General features: G+C 47.9%; 6 protein-coding genes across 6 annotated transcripts; 3 read left to right on the top strand and 3 right to left on the bottom strand.

The window, feature by feature from the left end:
• Window positions 1-739: 739 nt before the first annotated feature.
• On the bottom strand, window positions 740-6,701 carry LOC125951848 (uncharacterized). The gene is made up of 10 exons (XM_049680927.1): window positions 6,507-6,701; window positions 5,815-6,135; window positions 3,405-3,815; window positions 3,183-3,334; window positions 2,944-3,099; window positions 2,810-2,885; window positions 2,413-2,745; window positions 2,142-2,333; window positions 1,667-2,059; window positions 740-1,594 (listed from the first exon to the last, which is right to left on the bottom strand). The coding sequence occupies exons 2-10, from the start codon at window positions 5,998-6,000 to the stop codon at window positions 1,316-1,318; spliced, it is 2,178 nt and encodes a 725-aa protein (XP_049536884.1). The 5' UTR covers window positions 6,001-6,135; window positions 6,507-6,701; the 3' UTR covers window positions 740-1,315.
• A 1,575-nt stretch (window positions 6,702-8,276) lies between these two features.
• Window positions 8,277-12,181, top strand: LOC125951851 (putative defense protein Hdd11-like). Its single transcript, XM_049680929.1, has 4 exons — window positions 8,277-8,434; window positions 10,946-11,161; window positions 11,241-11,371; window positions 11,740-12,181. The coding sequence occupies exons 2-4, from the start codon at window positions 10,954-10,956 to the stop codon at window positions 11,905-11,907; spliced, it is 507 nt and encodes a 168-aa protein (XP_049536886.1). The 5' UTR covers window positions 8,277-8,434; window positions 10,946-10,953; the 3' UTR covers window positions 11,908-12,181.
• A 59-nt stretch (window positions 12,182-12,240) lies between these two features.
• Window positions 12,241-14,338, bottom strand: LOC125951849 (uncharacterized). Its single transcript, XM_049680928.1, has 2 exons — window positions 13,752-14,338; window positions 12,241-13,692 (listed from the first exon to the last, which is right to left on the bottom strand). Exons 1-2 carry the CDS (start codon window positions 14,293-14,295, stop codon window positions 12,854-12,856), a joined length of 1,383 nt encoding a protein of 460 aa, XP_049536885.1. The 5' UTR covers window positions 14,296-14,338; the 3' UTR covers window positions 12,241-12,853.
• A 741-nt stretch (window positions 14,339-15,079) lies between these two features.
• LOC125951852 (putative defense protein 3) lies at window positions 15,080-16,039 on the top strand. Its single transcript, XM_049680930.1, has 3 exons — window positions 15,080-15,410; window positions 15,488-15,618; window positions 15,710-16,039. The coding sequence occupies exons 1-3, from the start codon at window positions 15,197-15,199 to the stop codon at window positions 15,869-15,871; spliced, it is 507 nt and encodes a 168-aa protein (XP_049536887.1). The 5' UTR covers window positions 15,080-15,196; the 3' UTR covers window positions 15,872-16,039.
• A 488-nt stretch (window positions 16,040-16,527) lies between these two features.
• LOC125949795 (ATP synthase mitochondrial F1 complex assembly factor 2) lies at window positions 16,528-17,633 on the top strand. The gene is made up of 4 exons (XM_049677143.1): window positions 16,528-16,634; window positions 16,696-16,892; window positions 16,963-17,073; window positions 17,141-17,633. The coding sequence occupies exons 1-4, from the start codon at window positions 16,559-16,561 to the stop codon at window positions 17,570-17,572; spliced, it is 816 nt and encodes a 271-aa protein (XP_049533100.1). The 5' UTR covers window positions 16,528-16,558; the 3' UTR covers window positions 17,573-17,633.
• On the bottom strand, window positions 17,619-20,354 carry LOC125949792 (conserved oligomeric Golgi complex subunit 4). Its single transcript, XM_049677139.1, has 5 exons — window positions 20,185-20,354; window positions 19,918-20,115; window positions 19,008-19,847; window positions 17,789-18,927; window positions 17,619-17,714 (listed from the first exon to the last, which is right to left on the bottom strand). The coding sequence occupies exons 1-5, from the start codon at window positions 20,272-20,274 to the stop codon at window positions 17,672-17,674; spliced, it is 2,310 nt and encodes a 769-aa protein (XP_049533096.1). The 5' UTR covers window positions 20,275-20,354; the 3' UTR covers window positions 17,619-17,671.
• Between the last annotated feature and the right edge of the window lie 12 nt (window positions 20,355-20,366).

A 20,366-nucleotide genomic window follows, 5' to 3' on the forward strand; every position in this document is an offset into this window, starting at 1 on the left:
CAGCTGCCGATGCTGCTAACTACGAAAATCCACCGGCAAGTTACGAGCAGCAGCAGCAGCAGTGATCGATGTTGCGGAGAAAGTCCTCTCATAAAGGTGACACCCAAATCGATTGGTGGTGTCAGGTTCTCAGGTTGTCAGGTTATCAGGTGGGCTGTTAGGTGCTTAGACACGCACGTATCGATGGCGGAATTCCATTTGAACATCGCGTGCAGACGAAGCGAAGCGAGGGATTATTATCTGATGCGATTAATTGATCAAGCAGAGCATTTGATTACCGGATTTCTAATAATAAATGTTCAACGTTTGGGATTCAAAAGGCAGAGAATAAATTCAATCACAATTTCTATATGATCCCATTAACTACTCCACCTTTGTTGATTGTAGCCTCCATCTCGCTATCCTTCCTTGCTTCCGAAGATCCGTGGACAACGGTGCGTTTCTGGCCAACAATCTAAAGTGTCCTGGACTGGCTTCCATCTACATTTACCGACAAATTACGAACGATGATCAAATCGCAGTTCATATTTACATAGAATATCATTCATACAGGCCCATTCATCAATAGAGCGAGCGATTCATCAATTCAAGTACATATTACACAACAATGCAGCTCGGTAGAGAAGGATATAGCATTTGTGTTACTGGAGTGCAAAAGATCTAAGAGGATAATTTACGATTCTATAATTAACGAGGGGTAAAAAAATTCTTACGTCGTCTTCTTGTAGGTTCGGAATGATCAGGAAGGAAACATGTTCATGTTGCTTGTGACACGGTTTCTTTTTTTTATTGCCACCTCGCACACCAGCCTGTGGTTCTTTTTAAACCTTCGCTTTTCCATTACTTAAGTACACACATCAACTTGTGCTGGCTGGACGAAGCTGGCAATCGACATTCGACACAAGAATTCGTATGCTGTGGCCAATTTGGCCCGCTTTGGCAATACACATACACACATAAACAAGCAGCCTCTTTAATGCTTTCCCGCTTACCGACTAGTTTACTCCCCCGGACTTAACAACACCGTACAATACTATTTACAAAGAAAACCAATCAAACGATCTTCCCCAGAACGATATTGGTGATCGGATATGGGACGTGGTGCGAAGAAAACACACCCACGCCCTGGGAAACAAAAATTGGTAACGGAGCAGAGGCGATAGAGAAAACAATAATTACAACAACACACACAGCAAAACGATTCACATGGGATCACAATCCCCGTCGACGCGATATCGTTCGTGTGAATATTTCGATCGCCGCTTCCGCTAATACACTAACCAGACGATGGTACACTCGAGATCCGCTTCACGCTTTACTCCTTCTGGATAGGATCGTAGGCCGGGGTGACGGTAAATTTTTTGGAGCTTCGCTTAAACCCGGGCAATCCGTAGCGGCTCGATGTACGACCACCTGCCGCACCACCGTGCGTCCCAGCGCCACCGTGCTCGCCCTTGGACGTACCGGCTGCCACATCCTCCAGGATCTTGGACAGTGGACCCGTGGCACCGCGCAACGACTCCGAAAATCCACGGTGCCGTCCGATCGGGCCTTGCGGGTTCATGCGCCGGTTGTGCGTCGGTGATGTCGATTGCTGTGGATGTGAAATGCGAATTAGATTATGATCGGCGTAAAAGGCTTGAGCGTGTGCGTTCCAATCAATTACCTGACGATCGAAGCTAAGGTAATGTGGGGCGGGTGGGTGCGCCGAGTAGTGGAACTGATTCTCCGTCGTGTTGGCCGACAGACTCAGATAGAGGGCCTCCAGTTCCTGCACCGTCGGTCGGTGATCGCGCTGATGGTAGTTATGGCGCGGTGACCACGTGTTCTGGTGACCAGTTTTGGAGGCGGAGTTGAGCAAGTATTCGCCGGGCCGCAAACCCATACCACCCATTGTATCGTTGTTGTGGTGGAGCGAGGTCAGCTCCTGCATCAGGTGCTTCGACATCGTCATACCATCGTTGGTGTGCAGTGTGCGGTTGTAGTCGCGCGCGATCTTGATGTCGTGCTTCCAGAACTGCTTCTGATCCTTCGGTACGACCGGTGCCACTTCCTTGATCTAGAAGGGAGAAGAAACAATGATGCACACGTGCGTCAACGATTGATCATGGACGCCTCAGGATCGACGTGGGATAACATACCATCAGGAACACTACGCCCGCTATGTAGATGCAGAAGATGTTGAGCAGCGTCAGTGACATGCTCATGCAACCCAATGTCAGCAGCTCGATCCCCTGGTTTTCAGAGTAGAGCTGCGTTTTGATCAGCGTACCGTAGCGTGATTCCTCTGAACCGAACAGGAAGTACAGACACGAGAGTGCCCACAGCAGACCCTAAAACATAAAGCATAAAAGCAAGAACGCGATAAGACCAGCGACATTTATCAGAATCGTTTCCGTCGTCGTTGCTTACCGCATTCACGGCAGGTGGAAGCAGCGAGGCGGAAATGGCCACACCGACCAGCGAGCCAATGTTTTCGCCCAGGATGGCAATGGCGACCGCAGCACCGGATGGAAGGGCGATCGCGATACCGACGAGCAGCGAGTGCGTTTCGCAGCGAGCCAACATCTCGTGCGTGATACCCTCACCGACACCGTACCGATCATCGATACTGCACACGATCAGCCCAAAGATGAAGCCAACCGTCACGGTTAGCATAATGCCGATCAGTTCGTTCTTCAGCCCGAGCAGCTGCAGACTACGCTCCTTGATGACTGTGCCAAAGATGACGGAAATGATGGGACCCTACGATCAAGAATAACGATCACTGACACACGACCGATTACACAGGCTGACGTCGCTGACTTACCATGAGCGGTGAGATAAGCATACTGGCGATCAGGAAGAGGGAGCTGTCCTCCACTAAACCGAAGGCCGCCAAGATACTGCAAGAGAAAAAAGACTCAGTGATGTGTCGTGAGAATGCGTCCGGTTTTCACTTACCTGGCCACCACCAGCATCGATACGAAATCGAACGATATCTGGGCATCATGTTTTACCTCTTCGACGATCTGGGCCACGTTCAGGCGGGCACGCACTGTCGAGAGAAACGCATTCCATGGACTGTCCTCGTTGTTTTTGTTTGGATCAGCGCCCGGTCTGTGGAGGAAAGGCAGGCAGGCACGATTACTCATTAGCACGTCTAGATCGTTGCGTTGCGGCCCCTCGTACGACGAACATACTCTTCTGGTTGCTCTCCGATTTCCGGCGGCTGACTGTACAGCGTACAGGAGGTGATCGAGATCGTTGAGTTGAAACGCTGACCTACACCCCACGAGCTGAGCATATAGATGACATCATCACAAATCGGACCAGACTCGATCGAGAACATGATCTGCGGAGCAAAACAAAAACCAGCGATTACAGATAAACAGTTGGATGCGGATACGGCGTGATGAACTTACATGGAATCCATTGCCCTGATCCGTCTCGATCCAGGCCGCCGTGTGCAGCCGCTTCTCGGCGATGATCGTCTTTAGGACTTCCTCCATCGATGAGTCACCGGTGAGCGTTAGCTTCTCGGCCGCCTCCTCGCGGGCCGTTTTATCTTTGCGTGCCGAACCGATCAGATCCTTCAGTCCGTTCCAGGATTTGCGCAGGGCCGAGGTACGATCGAATGGATCGCCCAGGAAGTTGCTCTTCTCCTCCTTCCCTTTGTCGGCACCATCCTTATCCTGTTCCTTGCCATCGCCACCGTCGACCGATGGTATCTCATCTCCATCCTGATCGATGAACTTAATAATCGGTGCTCCGATCGGTGGGGCCGGATTTTTAGTACCCTCATCCGGTGCTTTTATGATGTTGGACCGAGGGATCTGCGTAGCAGAAGAGGGGGAAGCAGCAGAAAAATCGTAAATATTTTCACTCCAGAAATAACGAGTTCGAGTATGTTGGCCATATGTTGGAGACGGAGGTTGTCTAGAGAACGGAACTCGAGAACAGAACTCCCAATCTCTCTTCAGTCTTTGCACGTGACATGCCGTCCCTCTTGGCAGCGTTCTTGCGTTCACCAGCTCAGAATGCAATGCTATATGTGTTGCTGAGACTGCTTGTTCTCTTAGCGGACCCACGTCTACCAGAGCTCTGTTTGCCCTCCTCCGTCCCTATACCCTTTTTGCCCTTACGTATTGACAAACTTCACGTCCGCTCCGGTTCCGTATGGAAGCTAGTATCGTGAAGCTATTTTTAACAAAACCAAACCCAAAGTCACAAACGCACCCAAGCGAACATTATAGAAAAGTGTGAAGAAGAAGGAGGAAGTAAGGAAAGTGCCGACGACCACACGTGACGAAGCTGATGCGATGCGCATGTGTTACCCGGCTGTGAACGAAGCCAACGAATGATCGGCTTGTTTCAATGTTGTTTCCGATCGGCTGTTTGCATGCCGGCACGGATTTGGTGTATCTCTTTCCCAAATGACCAAAACATTCACTCGCTCGTAGTACGAAGTATACCTGCGCTTTGGAGCGAGTCCAAAGATGTTATGATGGGCGTCGTAAATCGAGATAATTTGTTTTATTTTACTATAATATTTCAAACTCATTTATGCCCATTTTATCTCGGTACTCAGTGTGTACCATACGAGAAACGTACTGGTGACAATGTATGAGTAGGTTGACAAGAATCATACGACAGATCCATTGTAAACTAGCACGCGAACCCCACTTCCAGCGCGCCTACAATGTCTACAAGATAATGCCCGAGATGATGACGAGAGGTTGAGAGGGTGCATTCGCGTATACTACACGCGATAACCTGGTCAAAGCTAGGGTGCGAGGAGGACGAAAACCTTTCGTTTCGTTTCAAATTCCAACGAAACCCTAATGATGATGAAAGCATTTTTATAAATACTCTCCAACTGAACCCGTCAAGTGGCATGGGCATGGCATTACTTCAGAAGGGGTGTAAGAGGAAATATTGAACACATTAATGAGCCGAGGGTACCTTGCGGTCCCCACAAGGTGTGGCGGCGCGTTTTATTTGATGCTTACGACCTAGGGAGACCTGTGCGAGTCGCGTGTTACAGAAGCATCGCCATCGCAGGTTTTCTCTCCCGGCGACAACGGGCACACCTGAACCAACAATGTTTCCATTTCTGAATTTTAAGGCCGGAATGGACGAAACAATCGATCGGCAAACAGCTCCAAAAGGTAGCAACCGAACAGAGTGTGAAGTGAGTTGAGTAGCAATCGACCAACGCACGCTACAGGTAGTGCACTCGAAGATGGTGCAGCCAGGCCATTGTGGCAGTAAAGTCCCAGGCCATTTTTTTGGAGTAACATGGCGTACCTTGGCTTGGCTACCACTTTCCTTTTGGAGACCTTATCACCATCATCATCATCATCATCATCATCGAGGAGTGCAACCAATCGATGGAGTATCATAAAGTGGTTTCACTTCCTTCCGGCCATGGCGTGACAATTGCACACGGACACGTCAAGCAAACAGGAAATGAGGAATCCACATATCTTGCTGACCGCAAGTTTTGCGCCATTTTTTTTGCACGCGCTTCTTCCTGCCATTAATGGCCGTGATTAGATCTACAGCTCAAGGTGTCGAGATGGTGGTGTTGGTGATGTAGCACCATTAGCGCGTGCCTTGCTGACCTGCTGTCTGACCGTCCTGGTCTGGTAGCAGACCTCGAGGGCGAATCACACTTGGCAGATGATAAGGCAAACCTTATCATCACCATTTCTCCTCGATTCGCTAAAATGATCGATCGACCGCCGGCACCTGTACCGGCATGCAAATCGATTATGGCTTCCACTACTCCATTCGCACACCGGTTTCCCCAGGGACAAGGACGCTCCTTACCTTCGATTGGGCTGTTTTCGGTTGTGGCGTGATGAACGGTTGCGACTCCGCACCCTTTTCACCCGGTTCCTTCTCATCTTCCGTCGAGGCGCTGGAAGTTTTGGCGAGCCGTTCCGATTCCTTGCGCCTAAGTTCCCGCTCGTAGCTGGCCGATGGGATGTGCACCACGAACAGTATGCCGGCCATTTTATAAAGTGATTCCTAGAGCAGGCTCGGTCTGACTAGGAACTAGGACGATTGCGGCGGTACAAACACACTGAACACGAATACTGACAGTGAACTCTAGCTCTAGGATCTGCAATAGGACATGGATAGTCGAGGCTGTTGGGGGGAGGGGAGGAAAAGGAATGGTTCATAAGTCACTGATACAGAACACTCTCGCACAACGCGTTGCAGCAAATGGCGGTGGATGTAGCAGTAATGGCTGCAGAGAACCGATCGAACGCGATAGAAAGTCGCCAACAACCCGGCGGTTATTCTTGGCTATCGCCGATTCGCTGCAGCACCGCTTTCTACGCCGCTAAAGAGACCGCCAACCGGCGACGTCTCGATTGCTCATTTGCTTGATTCTCCACGCGCGTTCCGTGTAATTATAGAAGGTTACACACTAGAGAGCAAGGCGGAAAAATTTAGCACCAACAGACGCCACAACACAAAATGGAAGACGGAAGCGTCCAGCACCAGCAGCGTACCTTGTTTTCCTTCTAAACCTGCCTGTCTCAGCCACTCACTATCAGTTGTAAAATCAGTGAACTAGACTAAACTAATCCACCCTCACGCCTGGCACACCATGGAGCGTCGTTAGAGGTTAAAACTCGCCTAAACTACAGCGCTCTATACGCCCCTATCAGCGTTAGCGCGGATCGATCGATCGATCCGTCGTGGTGCACTACCAAAGGACGAATGAACCCGGCGTGGCGAGCGATGGTAAGCGGTGATGATACCGATGCTTTTCGGTTCCGCTTCGCACGAACCATATGGTGGGATCGTTCCGTCTCTACGCTGGTGACCGATATCGCGGTCGATGTGTGAACAGCCGAGCCGAGTGTGTGCTGGCCGCGATGGTCGCCATGGATACCCAGTGTGTGGGTACCGCCATGAAGTGGGTGCAATCGAGCACCACTATAATCTCAGCTCCCGTTCTGACGGAACCGTACAGTGATAAGAAGCACGATTTTGGAATTTCTATTTACTCAACCACATCATGTGGACCCGGGGTGATGGTTAGAACAAACAATTGCTGAAACAATCCATCGTTGCTCGGCCCGAAAACTGACGCTTTGATAAGTATCTCGAACGATTGTCGAAGCCTGACTTTTGCGTTATTGCGGAAAAATGAACGGAAGTTAAAGAAACAATTACCAAAAATTAGGCACGCGCATTTTCTCTCACGATCGAGCGAGATCGAGGCGTTAAGCACCAGTTTGCTGTGGTGCCTTCCACTAGGCGTGAGTTTAACTGTAACATAATTGTAGGCACTATTCTGCGATCAGCGATCGACGGCTGAATGCTTGGAAAGATATTTTCAAAATGGCCTTTTTCCAATAATAAATCACAATAATCGATCTGGAATATTACCATAATTTGAAGGTACGGTCGTGAAGAATATTTGGTCTCTTACATTGATGAACCCCCTTCCTGCTAAGCTTCCTGCTAATACCTTTCCCGAGTTGGGTTTGGCGAGAATGTGTCCTTGAAAAGCTTCTTTGCGCATTATGCAGGCTGCTCTCTTTTAGGTTGTCAGGTGCTATCCGTTCGAGATGATATTCGGTAGGATTGAAGGACGAAAAGATCAATGTTCGATTGTTTTTTTTAAGAGTAAGCAAAAGCCATCAAACTGTCTCATAATTCCTTGTGTTTCGTAATTTACAGCTCGTATAATGTTTCCAAAAATTAATGTTGCCAAAAAGTTTTTGTTTCGACTTAACTAACTTCGTTATCAGCATACATTATTGTAAAGCCCGGAATACGCGGAAGCGACCATTCTCCATCGGGCTACGTTTTAGTAAAATTACCGGCAGCCACCGCCACAAATGGCACTTGAAGCACGATTATAGATGATGCGAACTTGGTTGACCTAGTGTGAAGGTGCGCGATCTTAGAGTAGTGTCCAAGATGACTCTTTAAAATACCGTTCCGATGGTGTTGGAGGAACACTCGATCGTACTACTAATTACCTTATCAGTACATCAGTACGGTAGTTGTTCGACCATGCGGGAGAGTAGGGTCAAATTGTACGCATGTGTGTTACGCCATACGCACCACCGCCCGAAACCTCCCTACCAACACACCTTGCTTGCTGGTCGTGATGTCGAGCCCACCGAGAACTCTCGCTTTTTTCCGCGTCGAAAAGATTCGGTATCAAATAAAAAAAAATGGCCAGCGCCGATCTCCCCCACGCCATGGCACGAAGCCACCAACACAGCTTGATGGCGGGAGAGCCCGCGCCAGCATGATCGCGATCGAGGCGCAACAAAAGCATCAGCACACTCGCTCACTCGCTTCAATCAGCCTTGTGAGTTCGATTCGAGAGGATCAATTCAAGTGGTGCTGTGCGTATTCGTGACTCTTTTTCCTGTCAACTCTCTTAGTAACCGTTTTTTGCTGCCGTCAATCAGAGGTAAGTGGACACCGTTTTACTAGCGCGCTGCCCGGTCTAGCATCGCCTAGGGAGAAGCCACTAGCTCGAGTTTTAGCTTAGAAATAGAAGTGTGTTCAAAATGGACGCTTGTCGCCTTGTGGTACTATTAGGAGATACTTGGTTGAATTACAAAATGGCAACTAGCAGGTAGATTAAGCTTTGCGTCAACTTAAAACAGTTTCGAAACGCATCTAATAAGAATGCCCTTGTGTTCAGAAAATATCCAGTATAATGATGCCAATTGAATTACCGCTAAACTGACTCAGCTGTAGAGCACTGCTGCAAGTTCTCGTGCATTGTTCGTACCTGTATTTCCCATAATGTTTCTCATCTAATTGGAGATTGAGGATACATTAACAACTCATCAACCGTAACAACAGTCGAAGCTTTGGTGAAAAATAGAAACGGAAAGCTATATATGATACACATTCAATTTAGAGGCAATTTGTAGATCCGCCGGAACACTAACCGGAAACGTTACTCGTCTGACGTTTTCTGTAGTGTGTGTTTTACGTTAAGATGCCTCACTAGGCGTGGTGCCCCTTGCTATTGTACGGTCCGGAACAGCGCGATCCGCGCCAATGACCTTCGAGGGTGAGAGTGATTGTTGGATCAGGAAATCTATCAATCGAATTGAACGGATTGCGGATAGTATTTGGAATCAATCCACTTCCTACGTCCGCCACCGTCACGACAATAATCACGCGTCGTTAATCGCACTCAACTGATCAGCCGACAAATGGCTTCCCCTCGGCCATCTTGCACGCTGATGAGTTCGGTCTGTCCTGTCCGCTTCCTGGGTCGGATAAGCGAGAGTGCGAGGGTTGCAGTTGTTAGCCTTCAGACGTTTGTTAGTAGCTCTCGACTATAAAAGCCGACCCTGCTGCTGCACTATGACCGTGATTGGGATGGTTTGGATCCCTAAGACCATAAACTCGACCCGGTTTTACCCTCTGCGGTTTGCGAAACAAGCGTCTCATCGAAACGGCTTTGAGATGAGACGTTAGAGCCTAATGCATAATATGAAGGATTTCCGCTTCAGTAGACATTCGGCTCTTTCGGTGTCACCCGAAAGTAAGGAGGAAAAAAACCTGTCCGTTACCTTGTCCTTCAATATTTGAATTTGGTTGGGAAGGATGGGCTGCTGCTGTGCGAGTTTCAAATGATTTACGACCCTGATGGTGTTTGACTGATTTGCGATTTGCGAACGGCGTTCTATAAGGAAGCATGTTTAACATCCAGCGTCATTCCAGAGAAACAGACTGTACAACGATCGTTGAAATCATTTGCTCCTTTCGAACAAAAACTCGTGTATCGATCGAAGCTCTGTCGTGAATATCAACTACTCAAATGACTTCTTAAGGTGGGCCAGTTTTCGGGGATTTTTTGGTACCAAATCCTATCTAAACTCTTCTGGCGTTGTCTACCTCTTGCCTGGATTGCCTACTCAATCTTTAATTTATCTGAACATAACCGTTCGCAGCCGATCGAATCAAAATACGAAACCTGTTTCGCGTGTACCCCCGTTTGGGTCTCCTTCTGGGTTCAAGATCGTCGTGAGCCTCCATTTTTTACGCCATCATAAGATTGAGTTGAGATCTGCGAACTCATTACTTGCTGGTGAATGACCTGGTACACGGCACCGCAGACGCACGATCGTAATATGGCCCCTCATTTCAAGGCCTTCTATCCCACCAATAAGCCCAGGGTAGAGAGGGCCGTAGGCGCTTATTCGGTGATTGATACGTTCTTAGCTTCTAGAACGTAGAAAGATTGATGGGGTTGTAGCATTACCATTGGTGGGTTTCGATGGATGCTGGACGCACGGAAACGTACACGATATGCAAAGCAGCACCCTCCCAATACGCTTGATCATTCGCGGTGTGTCTACCACCGGAGCCAGTTTTCTGCTGCTGCTGGGTATCTTGTTATAAGTACGCCGGTCAGCATTGACCCAAAATACTACAACCAGTTGCGGCCAGCGGCTGTCCAACTGTCACCGTCCCGTCACAGCGCTGATCTCGCCGTATGCCCCGTTGTGCTCCCACAGCCGTAGCAGTGGCCGAGGCAGACCACGCGCCTTACCCAGACACCATCTGTTTTATGTTAATTCGTAGTCGTACACCGTTCCATGCTCGCCTACATAATGATATCGCACAAACCGGTTGTTATGATGTGTGGCTGTGGCTACAAACAAGATTGCAGATGCAGCTACTTGTCTTCCATGATCATGCTTTCGATGCTGTTATGATCGTTGTGGGGTTCATCTGCTCCCACATTCACTTTCATCCATGCACTGTGTTATCAGTAAATGGTAGAGAATAGTAGATGATCTAAACCAAATCCAATTTCATCTCTAGTAGATATCAAGGTCAGATAAAATGAAATGCTTTAGTATTTTTTACCTTCCTACTAATGAAGTAATGCGCTAAGTATTATAAATCTACCAAACTGAACGTACCCTATTTCTTTTCTCTCTCATGATAACAGATTTCAAAATGGCTTACCGTTTTGCCGCTTTCCTGCTCACTGTGGCACTGTGTGCCGCACCTGCTCTCAGCTTCTCTGCCGGTGCCCCAGGTGGTGCTTGCGGTGACATGATTCCCCAGCATCACACCGATCCGCAGAAATCGGCTGCACCTTATTCGATCATCCTGTCCAAGAAGGCTATCCGCGCCGGTGAAGGAGTCACGATCACTGTGCAGGGTAAGCTTGTGCTTACTACTCCCTCCAATGCAACGGCTCAAGCTTACTTAGCCCCTCTCTACATCCTCCCTACACATAGGTAACAGCAATAAGGACACCATCAAGGGACTGCTGTGCCAGGTGCGCGTCGGAGAGACTCCGATCGGTGTGTTCGACGTCCCGCCGAACAATAACAATCTCCAGAAATTGGACTGCGGCAGCTCCAAGGGGGTAAGTAACTGTCCCTCCTCCCTCTCAATAAGTGTTATCCGAAGCCGGTTCTGGTGCACGATCCGTTACGAACGCTTGTCTGTAATCTAAAGCCGGCCGTAAGTGAACGTTAAAATCGTGATTTGTAGCTGCGAGACATGAATCTAATGGATATTAATGAGACATTCTAACGCCGGCTTGGTGTCCTCGCGGTATGCCATGTTGCTAGGCAATGGGCATCCGGTAACGGTACCCACACACTGATGTTTCCTTTCGTCTTGAATAATTGATTTCCTCAATCGGTTTTTGCGTTTTAGCGTAACAATATTGACACCAATTAACTGTCGTGTGTATTAATTAGTTTTTGCATAATCACGATGTATTTGCAGTCCGCCGTTACGCACAAGAAGATCACCAATGCCCCGAACAGTCTTACGTTCAACTGGATCGCTCCGCCGGCACTGAGCGAGGAGGCTCGTGCTTACTGTACGATCGCACTCAACGGTGGTGTCTTCTGGGTGAAGCACACCTCGGACCTGCTCAAGGTGAGCCCATAAGCAGACACACACACACACCAACCACTTGGATTGGCATGTTCCGGCAGGGATCCTGGCGATCTCGTTTGCCGCCTCGACCAATGGAGTTACGGACGTTTTTACAACAGTATTCGACGATAGCGGACAGGCGAATTGGTAACACCATTCCTTTCGTTTTCTCCGTTTGATAATAAATTCGACTTCGACTGTTATTCTATGGTTTCCTGGATTTGTCCTTGAGTGAAAGAAACAATTTATTTGAAAAAAAAACGCCCAGAATGAATTCCGTAGCAGACGTTTCAGGCGTTGTGCCTGAACTGAATTTACTGAAATGTTTTCTTTTACTAAATGGTTCTATAAGAGTTCTGATTGGATTAGTGTAAAATTTTATTGGAATAAGTTCGATACAAAGGTACTAACTGTGATGTAACGTATGGCATGAACGTGGAACTGGTTTTGCACTCTAAGGTCATTAAATTCAAACCGAAATCTATCCTAGTATGTAAGTAGAAATTATGCATTGAAATTGGTAAGAAGGTGAAAAGTAACGTAGAGACACGTTTCGTGTGTAATCTAAATGCAAACTTAAATATAATGGATTTCGATTCTGGCATCGTAAGGTTCCGCTAGAGCGGCATTTCACTTCATCATTTCATAACTACTATCACAAAAAATAAACTTTGAACTGTTACAGTAAAAACTCAAATAGATAAACGTTTCAAACTGGAGGGATGATTGTGATGTTTGTAAAAATCGTTTTGTGGGAATGTTCTTGTATACCTAGTACTTCGTTCGCTTTCGTTATTCGCATTAAAGCGGTAAATCCACGAAAAACCAGTGCTACATTAGCCGATAAAATTCTTTTCTTCCATAAAGTTATATCAAAAGAGCTCAGCCATGCTCGTGCTAAATACTCTAGATTGATGGCCTTTGAGAACACTTTGTTATACATTGAACTGGTTATGCTTTAGGGTAAACCCAATTTTGCAACCGTCAGGTATCCGTTGTTGTAAAATATCTCATCTTGGTTGTTATCGGAAATGTCGGGATTTCTTACAGGCACACCCCCGCGCAGGGGATTGCACAGAGCTCGCTTCATAAAGCGCACATCTTGGTCTGAGCCCTTCCGAGCAGCGTGCACCAGTATCGCAACGTCTTCAATCGCTTCGTTGTACGTGTAGGACGTGAACACCAATGGCATGTGGTAGTTGTAAAGGAGAAAACGAAGCGTTTTGGCCCACGTGTCGGTCGGTGTTCCGAAATACTCGTTAAATCCGCAGTTAAACGCTGCGACCAAGTCGGGATTGGGAAGCACTATTTTACCCGGTAGCTCATGATAAAGCTCCTTGTGATAGATAAGCTCCACCAATCGACCATCACCGTAGTCCAAGGTACTCCGTTCATGCGCTGTTTCCGGTATTTCAGGGCCTACGAAAAATAACTTTACCGTCCGCAGCTTTGGGCCGTAAGAGAAAAACAAGGCGCAAGTTTGCTCGTGAAAGTAAAACACCTCCGCTCTGGCACCTACGATAAAGATGTTCAGCGTGTCCCGTATCTCATCGATCACGTTAGTACAGTGTAGAGCGTACAGGATAGTACCAATGTAGCTGTACACTTCTGCGAGTTTAACATTTTCTAGCTGTTCTTGAGGTTCCAGCAAATGATCATCGTTGGCGGTGGGATTTATGATCTTACGCTGCAAAGCCTTGCTCGCCAACTCGTAACAATCCGACGGAAATTTCTTGAGATCGGTTTCGTCCAGACACGGAATAACAGGATCACCGGCATCGGTAATGGCAGGAGGCTCTGCAGAGAAGAGACAGTGATTAAATGAGTGTCAAACGTTCGATCACCGGATTACTTACTGTTATCTATGATAAAAGCGATATAGTAGGCTCGGCAAAACTTATCATGGTGTTCCTTGTCCTGCTGCCGATGCTTCTCGCTACAGTAAGCCACCTGGTGACATCCTTCGCAGTATTTCAACATATCGCGATGATACTCCAGGCAAACGCGGCACACAACGGGATGCTGCAGCATTTGAATTTCATGGCGGTATAGCGGTCTGTCGAGCGCATGTGTCAGGATGCTCAACGTACAGCGGATGGTTTTGTCCAGTGCCGACCAATTTGCTGGCTCGCGAACAAACGGCTCATGCGTATGGGCCGGCACGACGGCCAGAATGTGATCGACCCCGGATCGGCTAGTTATGTTCTGCACTGCCTTGCAGAAGCTGGAATGTGTGGCCAGATCTGCCTGTTGGTGCTTCTCGTTGCAGTACAGGACAAGGTGGCAGGCGCACAGAATGGATTTGTCGGTTACAGGTTTGGAAATGTTGCTCGCAAAACAAACGTTGCACCGATTCGGATTATAGTTCACGTAATTAGCACCAGAAACGGCGGAATCCATAATGGCACGAGAAGAATCGGTTCCACCCCCGCACGAGAGTTTGGAGTTGATGGCGCCGAATTAATGCTGGAAAAACAAACAAATCGCAGTCAAGAGGGCTACTTTCACGCACATATCATCATTCAAAATTTGAACAAAAATTGCCGTTTGCTTTGTTCGCTTTTTGCAAACTGTACTTGTTAGCGAACTTTTATTGAGAAACTGTACTCCAGCTATTTAACTGAAAACAGGTACCATCATGAAGTTGCTGTAAGTTATCAATTATGTTTTAAAACTTATTTCCATATTAAAATGTTATAGTAATTCTGGTGGAAGATTTGGTTTCAGATTTACATAGATTCGAAGATATAAGTTCCAATTATTAATTGTTTTGAAAGGGTCGAGCTTACTAGTCGATCACAATGAATACCTGTGAGCCCGGCAGAACAGCAAACTGCATTTTATGATAACCTTTTAGCTGACCCCAACTAACGAACCGTAAAGCTTGCAGCTATGAGATATGAATACGAAAAAAACAACGACACAGTTATACAAAACAAACACTCCCAGTCGTTTTCTGTGTTAATTGCCAAGCATTTGCTATATTCCTATCATGTTTGGAATGCTCCGCAAAAGGGGATTCCCATTCTAAATGCAACGGGCGAAGGGTAATCTTTGTTTGTTCCGTTTACACATTTAGTCGACGTTTCTTATCGACAGTATATAAAAGGCGCTAAAATACGGACATTCTCGATCCCACGCGTCAGTACAAGTTTTGCTCCACAACCGAGATTTCCTTTATTTGTGTTCTTTACTCCACAGTTCGAGAAATTCGAACAAGTAAGCAACAACGGTGAACGCATAGAAGATTTCTGAAGTTATTTTAAACTTGTGAGGAATCTTTCGGTTTCGTTAAGTGGAAATGCCCAACCGATTAGCCAGTTTTTTGTGCACACTGGCATTGCTATGCATCTCGCCAGCCTTCGGATACCCAACCGGTGCTCCAGAGAGCTCCTGTGTCGACATGACCCCAGGCCATGGTGGTAACGTTGCTCAGGAATTTCCTTCGCCTTACGTGATCAACCTGTCTAAACAGGAACTTCGTGCCGGCGAAACACTCACGATCACTGTTAACGGTGAGTTCGCGGTTTTACCGTCGGGCGACAGTAAAGTCAATGATGTCTTCGATGTAATTCGCTTACCTCTGCTATAGGTTACACTGATGAGGATATCGTTAAGGGTCTACTCTGCCAAGTGCGCGTAGGAGAAACACCGGTTGGTTCCTTCGACGTTCCTGCGGACGACGAACACCTCAAGGTGTTAGACTGCAACAATTCCAAGGCTGTAAGTACAGTCAACAGTTTGATTTTGTGATCTTTACTACAAATATGTTTGGGTTATGTTATTCATGATCACCTCTTTATTCTGCTTACAGTCCGCTATTACACACAGAAAGGCTGATGCATCCAACGTTGTCTCGTTCAACTGGATTGCCCCGCAAGGACTCAAGGATCAGGCACGTGTGTTCTGCACGATTGTGAAGAGCTTCAGTGTATTCTGGGTGAAACAGCCTTCCGCCTCGTTGACTTTGTACTGAACAGCCGCTGGGTCCAACAAACAAACAAGTGGTTATGCCGCAACAAGAGAAACATATATCGAGGAGATGCTATTTTTATCGATCATATTCCAAAATATTCACACGTTAAGGATGAAAAAATGAATTCATGAATAAAAACTGATTTCGGTTTTTTTAATTTCGGAATGGAACCTACACACTGGGCTAACTTCAACCACACTCGAGACGTCAAATCTTCTTTGGTTTGCCTCACACACTTATTCGCAACAAAGTTCATACCGAAAAGCCGTGGCCACACGGGGCGAAAACTCTAGCGCAAACGAAAAAATTAATGCCAAAACGGTTTCGCTTAACCCTTACACGCTGTCAAACTTTTATACGTCCGCGGACTTTTTCGCTGAACCCTTGACGCTATCGAACGCTTTATTTACGAAAATGTAGGTTCTTTTCGTATTGTTTTTGCATTTTTAATATAAATATAACAGCAACAGCAACAATATCGTTAAAAACTGCAAAATTTATTCGGAAATCAACTTCAGCGGCCAAAACACAGATGAAAACAATACGTTTGACATTTCGGCATAAATTTTCGGGTTTTTACCCCTGCCACACGAAGCGAAAACATTTTGGCATTAATGTGCAAATTTGCGCGCAAATTTTCGCCCCGTGTGGCCACGGCTAAACGTTTTACATAAGTTCCGGTTCCTGATGTTGCGTTCGAGCGTTTCCGCCGTTTTACGGCTTGCCATTCGCCCCACACAACTGAGCAGTGTTCGGAATTATGGTAAGAAATGGTGATTGTCGAAGCATCAAAGGATTTCTTTCGAAATAAACCATTTTTCTAGCCGCTCCCCCGAAACGATTCTACCGTAATACCGGCGTTATTTCGAGCAACGGAAGGTACGAAATCACACTGGACAGCCGAAAGCTGAAAACCCCGAAAGGACTTCCGTTCTTTGTTGAGAGCGAGCCACTTGCAATCGCTATCGCTACAGAATGGGACGCACAGAAGGATGTGATCGATCGATCGGCTATGCATTTGGTGGGTACGGAGGGAATGATTGGTCTGATTGTCCATGGATTTTACGTTCAATCTCGTATCCTAATTGCAGACAGCTCTCAGTAGCACTTTCATTGATAATCCTAATGGTGTGCAGAAGCACGATATGGTAAACTATCTGGTGAACTACATCAGCACCGATACGATTTTGTTCCACTCGAGCGTAAGACGCCGCAGTAACCGGAGCTTTGCGTTCAACCATTCTCATTGACGTTTATGCACTTCTGCAGGAAGAACCCGAGTTGAAAAAGCTTCAAACACAGGAGTGGGAACCCATCATCGACTGGTGCAACAAGCGGTACGAGATTAACCTTGCCTCAACGGACTCGCTCGTTGTGCCAACGTTTGCTCCCGGAACGGCCATGAATCTGAGCCGTTATTTCTCGTCCTACAATACGGCGGCATTACATGGCTTTGTGTTTGCGGTGGATACGATCAAATCGATCATCCTCACGATGGCTTGTGTAGATAGGCATCTCACAACGGAAAGGGCTGTACAACTGGCGCGACTCGAAGAAGAATTCCAGCAAGGTCATTGGGGGAAGGTAGAGTGGGCCCACGACATCCAGCGATTGGACACCCAGTCGCGGTTATCTGCCGCACTGTTGTACGTTCACTTCAACTCGAGTAATGTCTTCATCAAAGAGAAGGTATCACTCTAGATGCAGATGGATGCTAAATAAAGATGGATATCGTTAACGCGACTTAGCCATCTTAACCTGACGCGACGTATAGTATCTACTTGATCTTTATTAACGCACTTAAAGTTTCAGCTTCTTTATGTCTTCCATTTTAAAATCAATTCTGCAAAAGAACAAAATATCAATATTTAAAATGTTTGTTCCGTGACCCCATCCCATACTTATACCCGGCCTCACCTTAAAGCCAATATAGAGCGCGCTTCATTGGCCGTCAGACGCCAGCTGGCGGATGATGACTCCCAGTATTCCGGCAGCTCAGCCACATTTTCTAGATTCAGTATCGTGCCCATCTGCAGCAGTTTCGCCAGTTTGTCCCGTACCGACCACGAGGTCGCACCGGTTAGGTATGAGGATAGCGCTCTTACCTCCTGATCCAACACCAAGCCACCGAGCCGATTGAAGGTCGTCTTCTTAATCGCTCGCTCCATCCGTGCGGTGATCTCGCTGGTCACGATGCTCACCAGTGCGTCATAGTTGCGTGCCGTTAGCGCGGCCTTGAACGCGGCCAGTAATCCATCGATCTGTACAATTAAAAACTGGACAAATGTTTCACCGGCCTCGTACGTGGCCAGCTCTTCCTCGCTCAGGTTGTGGTTGTGCGTAGCAAACTGATCAACCCACGGGTGTATCCGTGGCTTTAAGGCTGACGAACGAAGCTGCTGGAATCCAAAATCAACGGCCGCCTTCAACGAATCACCGACGGACCGCAACCCTCCCAGACAGCTATCCAGCTTTTCCCGTTCACGTCCCGTCATCGCAGGGAACATGCCCCCGATTTCCTCACCCATCGTCTTCCACAGCGTCTCGATGAACTCGGTCGCCATGTCGGCGTTGTTGAGTGCGGCCACAAACCGAGCCCGTGCCTGATCCGCATCACTCGTCTGCAGACGTCCTTGCTGCAGCGAAGTCTGAAAGGCATTGTAAGCTTGCGCCAGATCGAGATAACCACTCGGATATCCTGCTTTCAATGGTGTTCGCAGGGCACGAAGGAAGTCTTCCTCTAGGCAGCTAGCGGCGTTGTTGAGTACGGCACAGACTCCATCCAGCGATTGGGTTCCGGTCGAGCGGCGAATGCACTTGCGCACAATGAAGAACACATCGTCGAGCATGCTCGAACAGTGCTGCCCATCCTCGAGGCTGTCCAGTGTGATCGCTTTCAGAACACTTTCCTCCATAAAGTAACGCTCGAACAGCAGATACGTGCTAAGCAGTTCCTGCATTTGCGTGTTGAGGCGTGACTTTTGTAGCATTGTGCTTAGACCTGCCAAGCGTTCTTCTTTCTCCTCCGCAGGTAGTGAACTTTTCTCCAGGTCGTTCTGGAGGAAAAAGGAGGATCGTTAGTTACCAAGCAACCAACCATGGAATGGAAGTTATTCCAGAGTGCATCACAACTTACCATACAGCGTCGTTTGATGAACTTGACGTACAGCTCGGCTCGTGAATGCATGATGGTGATCTCGCCGATTAAACTGTCGATATCTTTCGCGTTCAGCTTATCCATCGAACCGCCGCCCCCGCCCGAGGCCTTACGAAAGTGACCAACGGCCGAACTGCCACCAGCACCGGCACCCTTAATGTAATCATTAATCTGCGCAATTCGTCGGCTCGTGTGCCGATTTCGATTAAACTCTTGCACACATTTAGTCATCTCGTCGTCGCACTCACGCTGCAACAACCGACAGATCTGCACCAACCGGCCGGGTCCATAGCAGTGCTCGATAATGGCCTGATTCACCTCGATTACGCGGGCAACATTCTCCAGCAAGATCGTTAGCGTATCGGCATACGCGACCGCCGTACGTTTCTCGGCCTTGGCAATGTCCATCGAAGAGCGCAGCTCTTTGGCCGCCTTGCTTGCCAGCTTGCCGCAGATGTACGTGATGAACTGCTCCAGCCCTTCGTCATGCAGTCCGAGCAGCGGGAAGATTTTGAAAAACCGCTCCACCGATGCCAAATCGTCACGCTTGACCGCTTCCTCGAACTTCTGGCTCACCATCTGCCGGATCTGCACCGTTGCCTGTTCCAGCGTCGAGACGGCTTTGCTGACGGAAGTGATCGAACCGCTTACGTCGTCGGCCGTCTTTTGAAGCAACGTTTTGTCCATCGAAAGAAAGCGATTAACGTGGGCGGCTCCTTGTTCGAAGTCTTCTTCACGGATCGCCGTCATCACACCCTGGCTGCACAGCTGCAAATCGATTAGATCGTGCACACGCTGCTGGCACTCCGATACGCGGCTCTACGAAATGGAAACAGATGATTAGCGGAATGTTACCCGACACATCCGGCCCGGATTCCGTGTTACCTACCCGCGCCTCGTCGAGTCGTCTCACTTTGGCGCTTACGCTTTCCGCCAACGTGGCCGTATGATTGATCACCGTTGAAAGCTGTCGGCTTTTGTCCGACACCAGATTAAGGCTGCTCAGGGCGACACCGATGCTGCGCATCTTGGCCTCCAGCTGGCACTGTTGTGATAAGATTTCCTCCAGCCGTCCATCGATTTGTTTCTGGAGAAGAACAAACCCATAAACACCTCCGAACTTTAATCGCGAATTTTGATCGGAAAAGCTGCTCACCTCCTTGTCCGCTATCCTTTGGCAGACCTCGTCGATCCCCTCGCGGTTGCTGATATCACTATCGGCAATGAAACTATCTAGTTTTATCATTTTGGACGATACGCGATCGCGGAACCAGAAAAACCTAAAAACTCTGCTCAAGCTGTGTTTACAAAAAAATGGTTTGTTGGCAAAAGTGTCAA

Source organism: Anopheles darlingi, chromosome 2 (genome assembly GCF_943734745.1).
Source record: "Anopheles darlingi chromosome 2, idAnoDarlMG_H_01, whole genome shotgun sequence".
NCBI classification, from domain to species: Eukaryota; Metazoa; Arthropoda; class Insecta; order Diptera; family Culicidae; genus Anopheles; species Anopheles darlingi.

What these genes read in the sequence shown, in the direction of transcription:
- LOC125949795 (XM_049677143.1), top strand. Translation starts at nt 16,559, where the DNA reads ATGTTGCGTTCGAGCGTTTCCGCCGTTTTACGGCTTGCCATTCGCCCC. An exon ending in ATCGATCGGCTATGCATTTG is followed by an intron (nt 16,893 to 16,962) that starts GTGGGTACGGAG and finishes TCCTAATTGCAG; the next exon opens with ACAGCTCTCAGTAGCACTTT. An exon ending in CGATTTTGTTCCACTCGAGC is followed by an intron (nt 17,074 to 17,140) that starts GTAAGACGCCGC and finishes GCACTTCTGCAG; the next exon opens with GAAGAACCCGAGTTGAAAAA.
- LOC125949792 (XM_049677139.1), bottom strand. Translation starts at nt 20,274, where the DNA reads ATGATAAAACTAGATAGTTTCATTGCCGATAGTGATATCAGCAACCGC. An exon ending in TCATCAAACGACGCTGTATG is followed by an intron (nt 18,928 to 19,007) that starts GTAAGTTGTGAT and finishes TTTTTCCTCCAG; the next exon opens with AACGACCTGGAGAAAAGTTC. An exon ending in CGCTCTATATTGGCTTTAAG is followed by an intron (nt 17,715 to 17,788) that starts GTGAGGCCGGGT and finishes GTTCTTTTGCAG; the next exon opens with AATTGATTTTAAAATGGAAG.
- LOC125951852 (XM_049680930.1), top strand. Translation starts at nt 15,197, where the DNA reads ATGCCCAACCGATTAGCCAGTTTTTTGTGCACACTGGCATTGCTATGC. An exon ending in ACTCACGATCACTGTTAACG is followed by an intron (nt 15,411 to 15,487) that starts GTGAGTTCGCGG and finishes CCTCTGCTATAG; the next exon opens with GTTACACTGATGAGGATATC. An exon ending in ACTGCAACAATTCCAAGGCT is followed by an intron (nt 15,619 to 15,709) that starts GTAAGTACAGTC and finishes TTCTGCTTACAG; the next exon opens with TCCGCTATTACACACAGAAA.
- LOC125951848 (XM_049680927.1), bottom strand. Translation starts at nt 6,000, where the DNA reads ATGGCCGGCATACTGTTCGTGGTGCACATCCCATCGGCCAGCTACGAG. An exon ending in ATCAGGGCAATGGATTCCAT is followed by an intron (nt 3,335 to 3,404) that starts GTAAGTTCATCA and finishes TTTGCTCCGCAG; the next exon opens with ATCATGTTCTCGATCGAGTC. An exon ending in TTCCACCTGCCGTGAATGCG is followed by an intron (nt 2,334 to 2,412) that starts GTAAGCAACGAC and finishes TTTATGTTTTAG; the next exon opens with GGTCTGCTGTGGGCACTCTC.
- LOC125951849 (XM_049680928.1), bottom strand. Translation starts at nt 14,295, where the DNA reads ATGGATTCCGCCGTTTCTGGTGCTAATTACGTGAACTATAATCCGAAT. An exon ending in CGCTTTTATCATAGATAACA is followed by an intron (nt 13,693 to 13,751) that starts GTAAGTAATCCG and finishes TCTTCTCTGCAG; the next exon opens with AGCCTCCTGCCATTACCGAT.
- LOC125951851 (XM_049680929.1), top strand. Translation starts at nt 10,954, where the DNA reads ATGGCTTACCGTTTTGCCGCTTTCCTGCTCACTGTGGCACTGTGTGCC. An exon ending in AGTCACGATCACTGTGCAGG is followed by an intron (nt 11,162 to 11,240) that starts GTAAGCTTGTGC and finishes CCCTACACATAG; the next exon opens with GTAACAGCAATAAGGACACC. An exon ending in ACTGCGGCAGCTCCAAGGGG is followed by an intron (nt 11,372 to 11,739) that starts GTAAGTAACTGT and finishes ATGTATTTGCAG; the next exon opens with TCCGCCGTTACGCACAAGAA.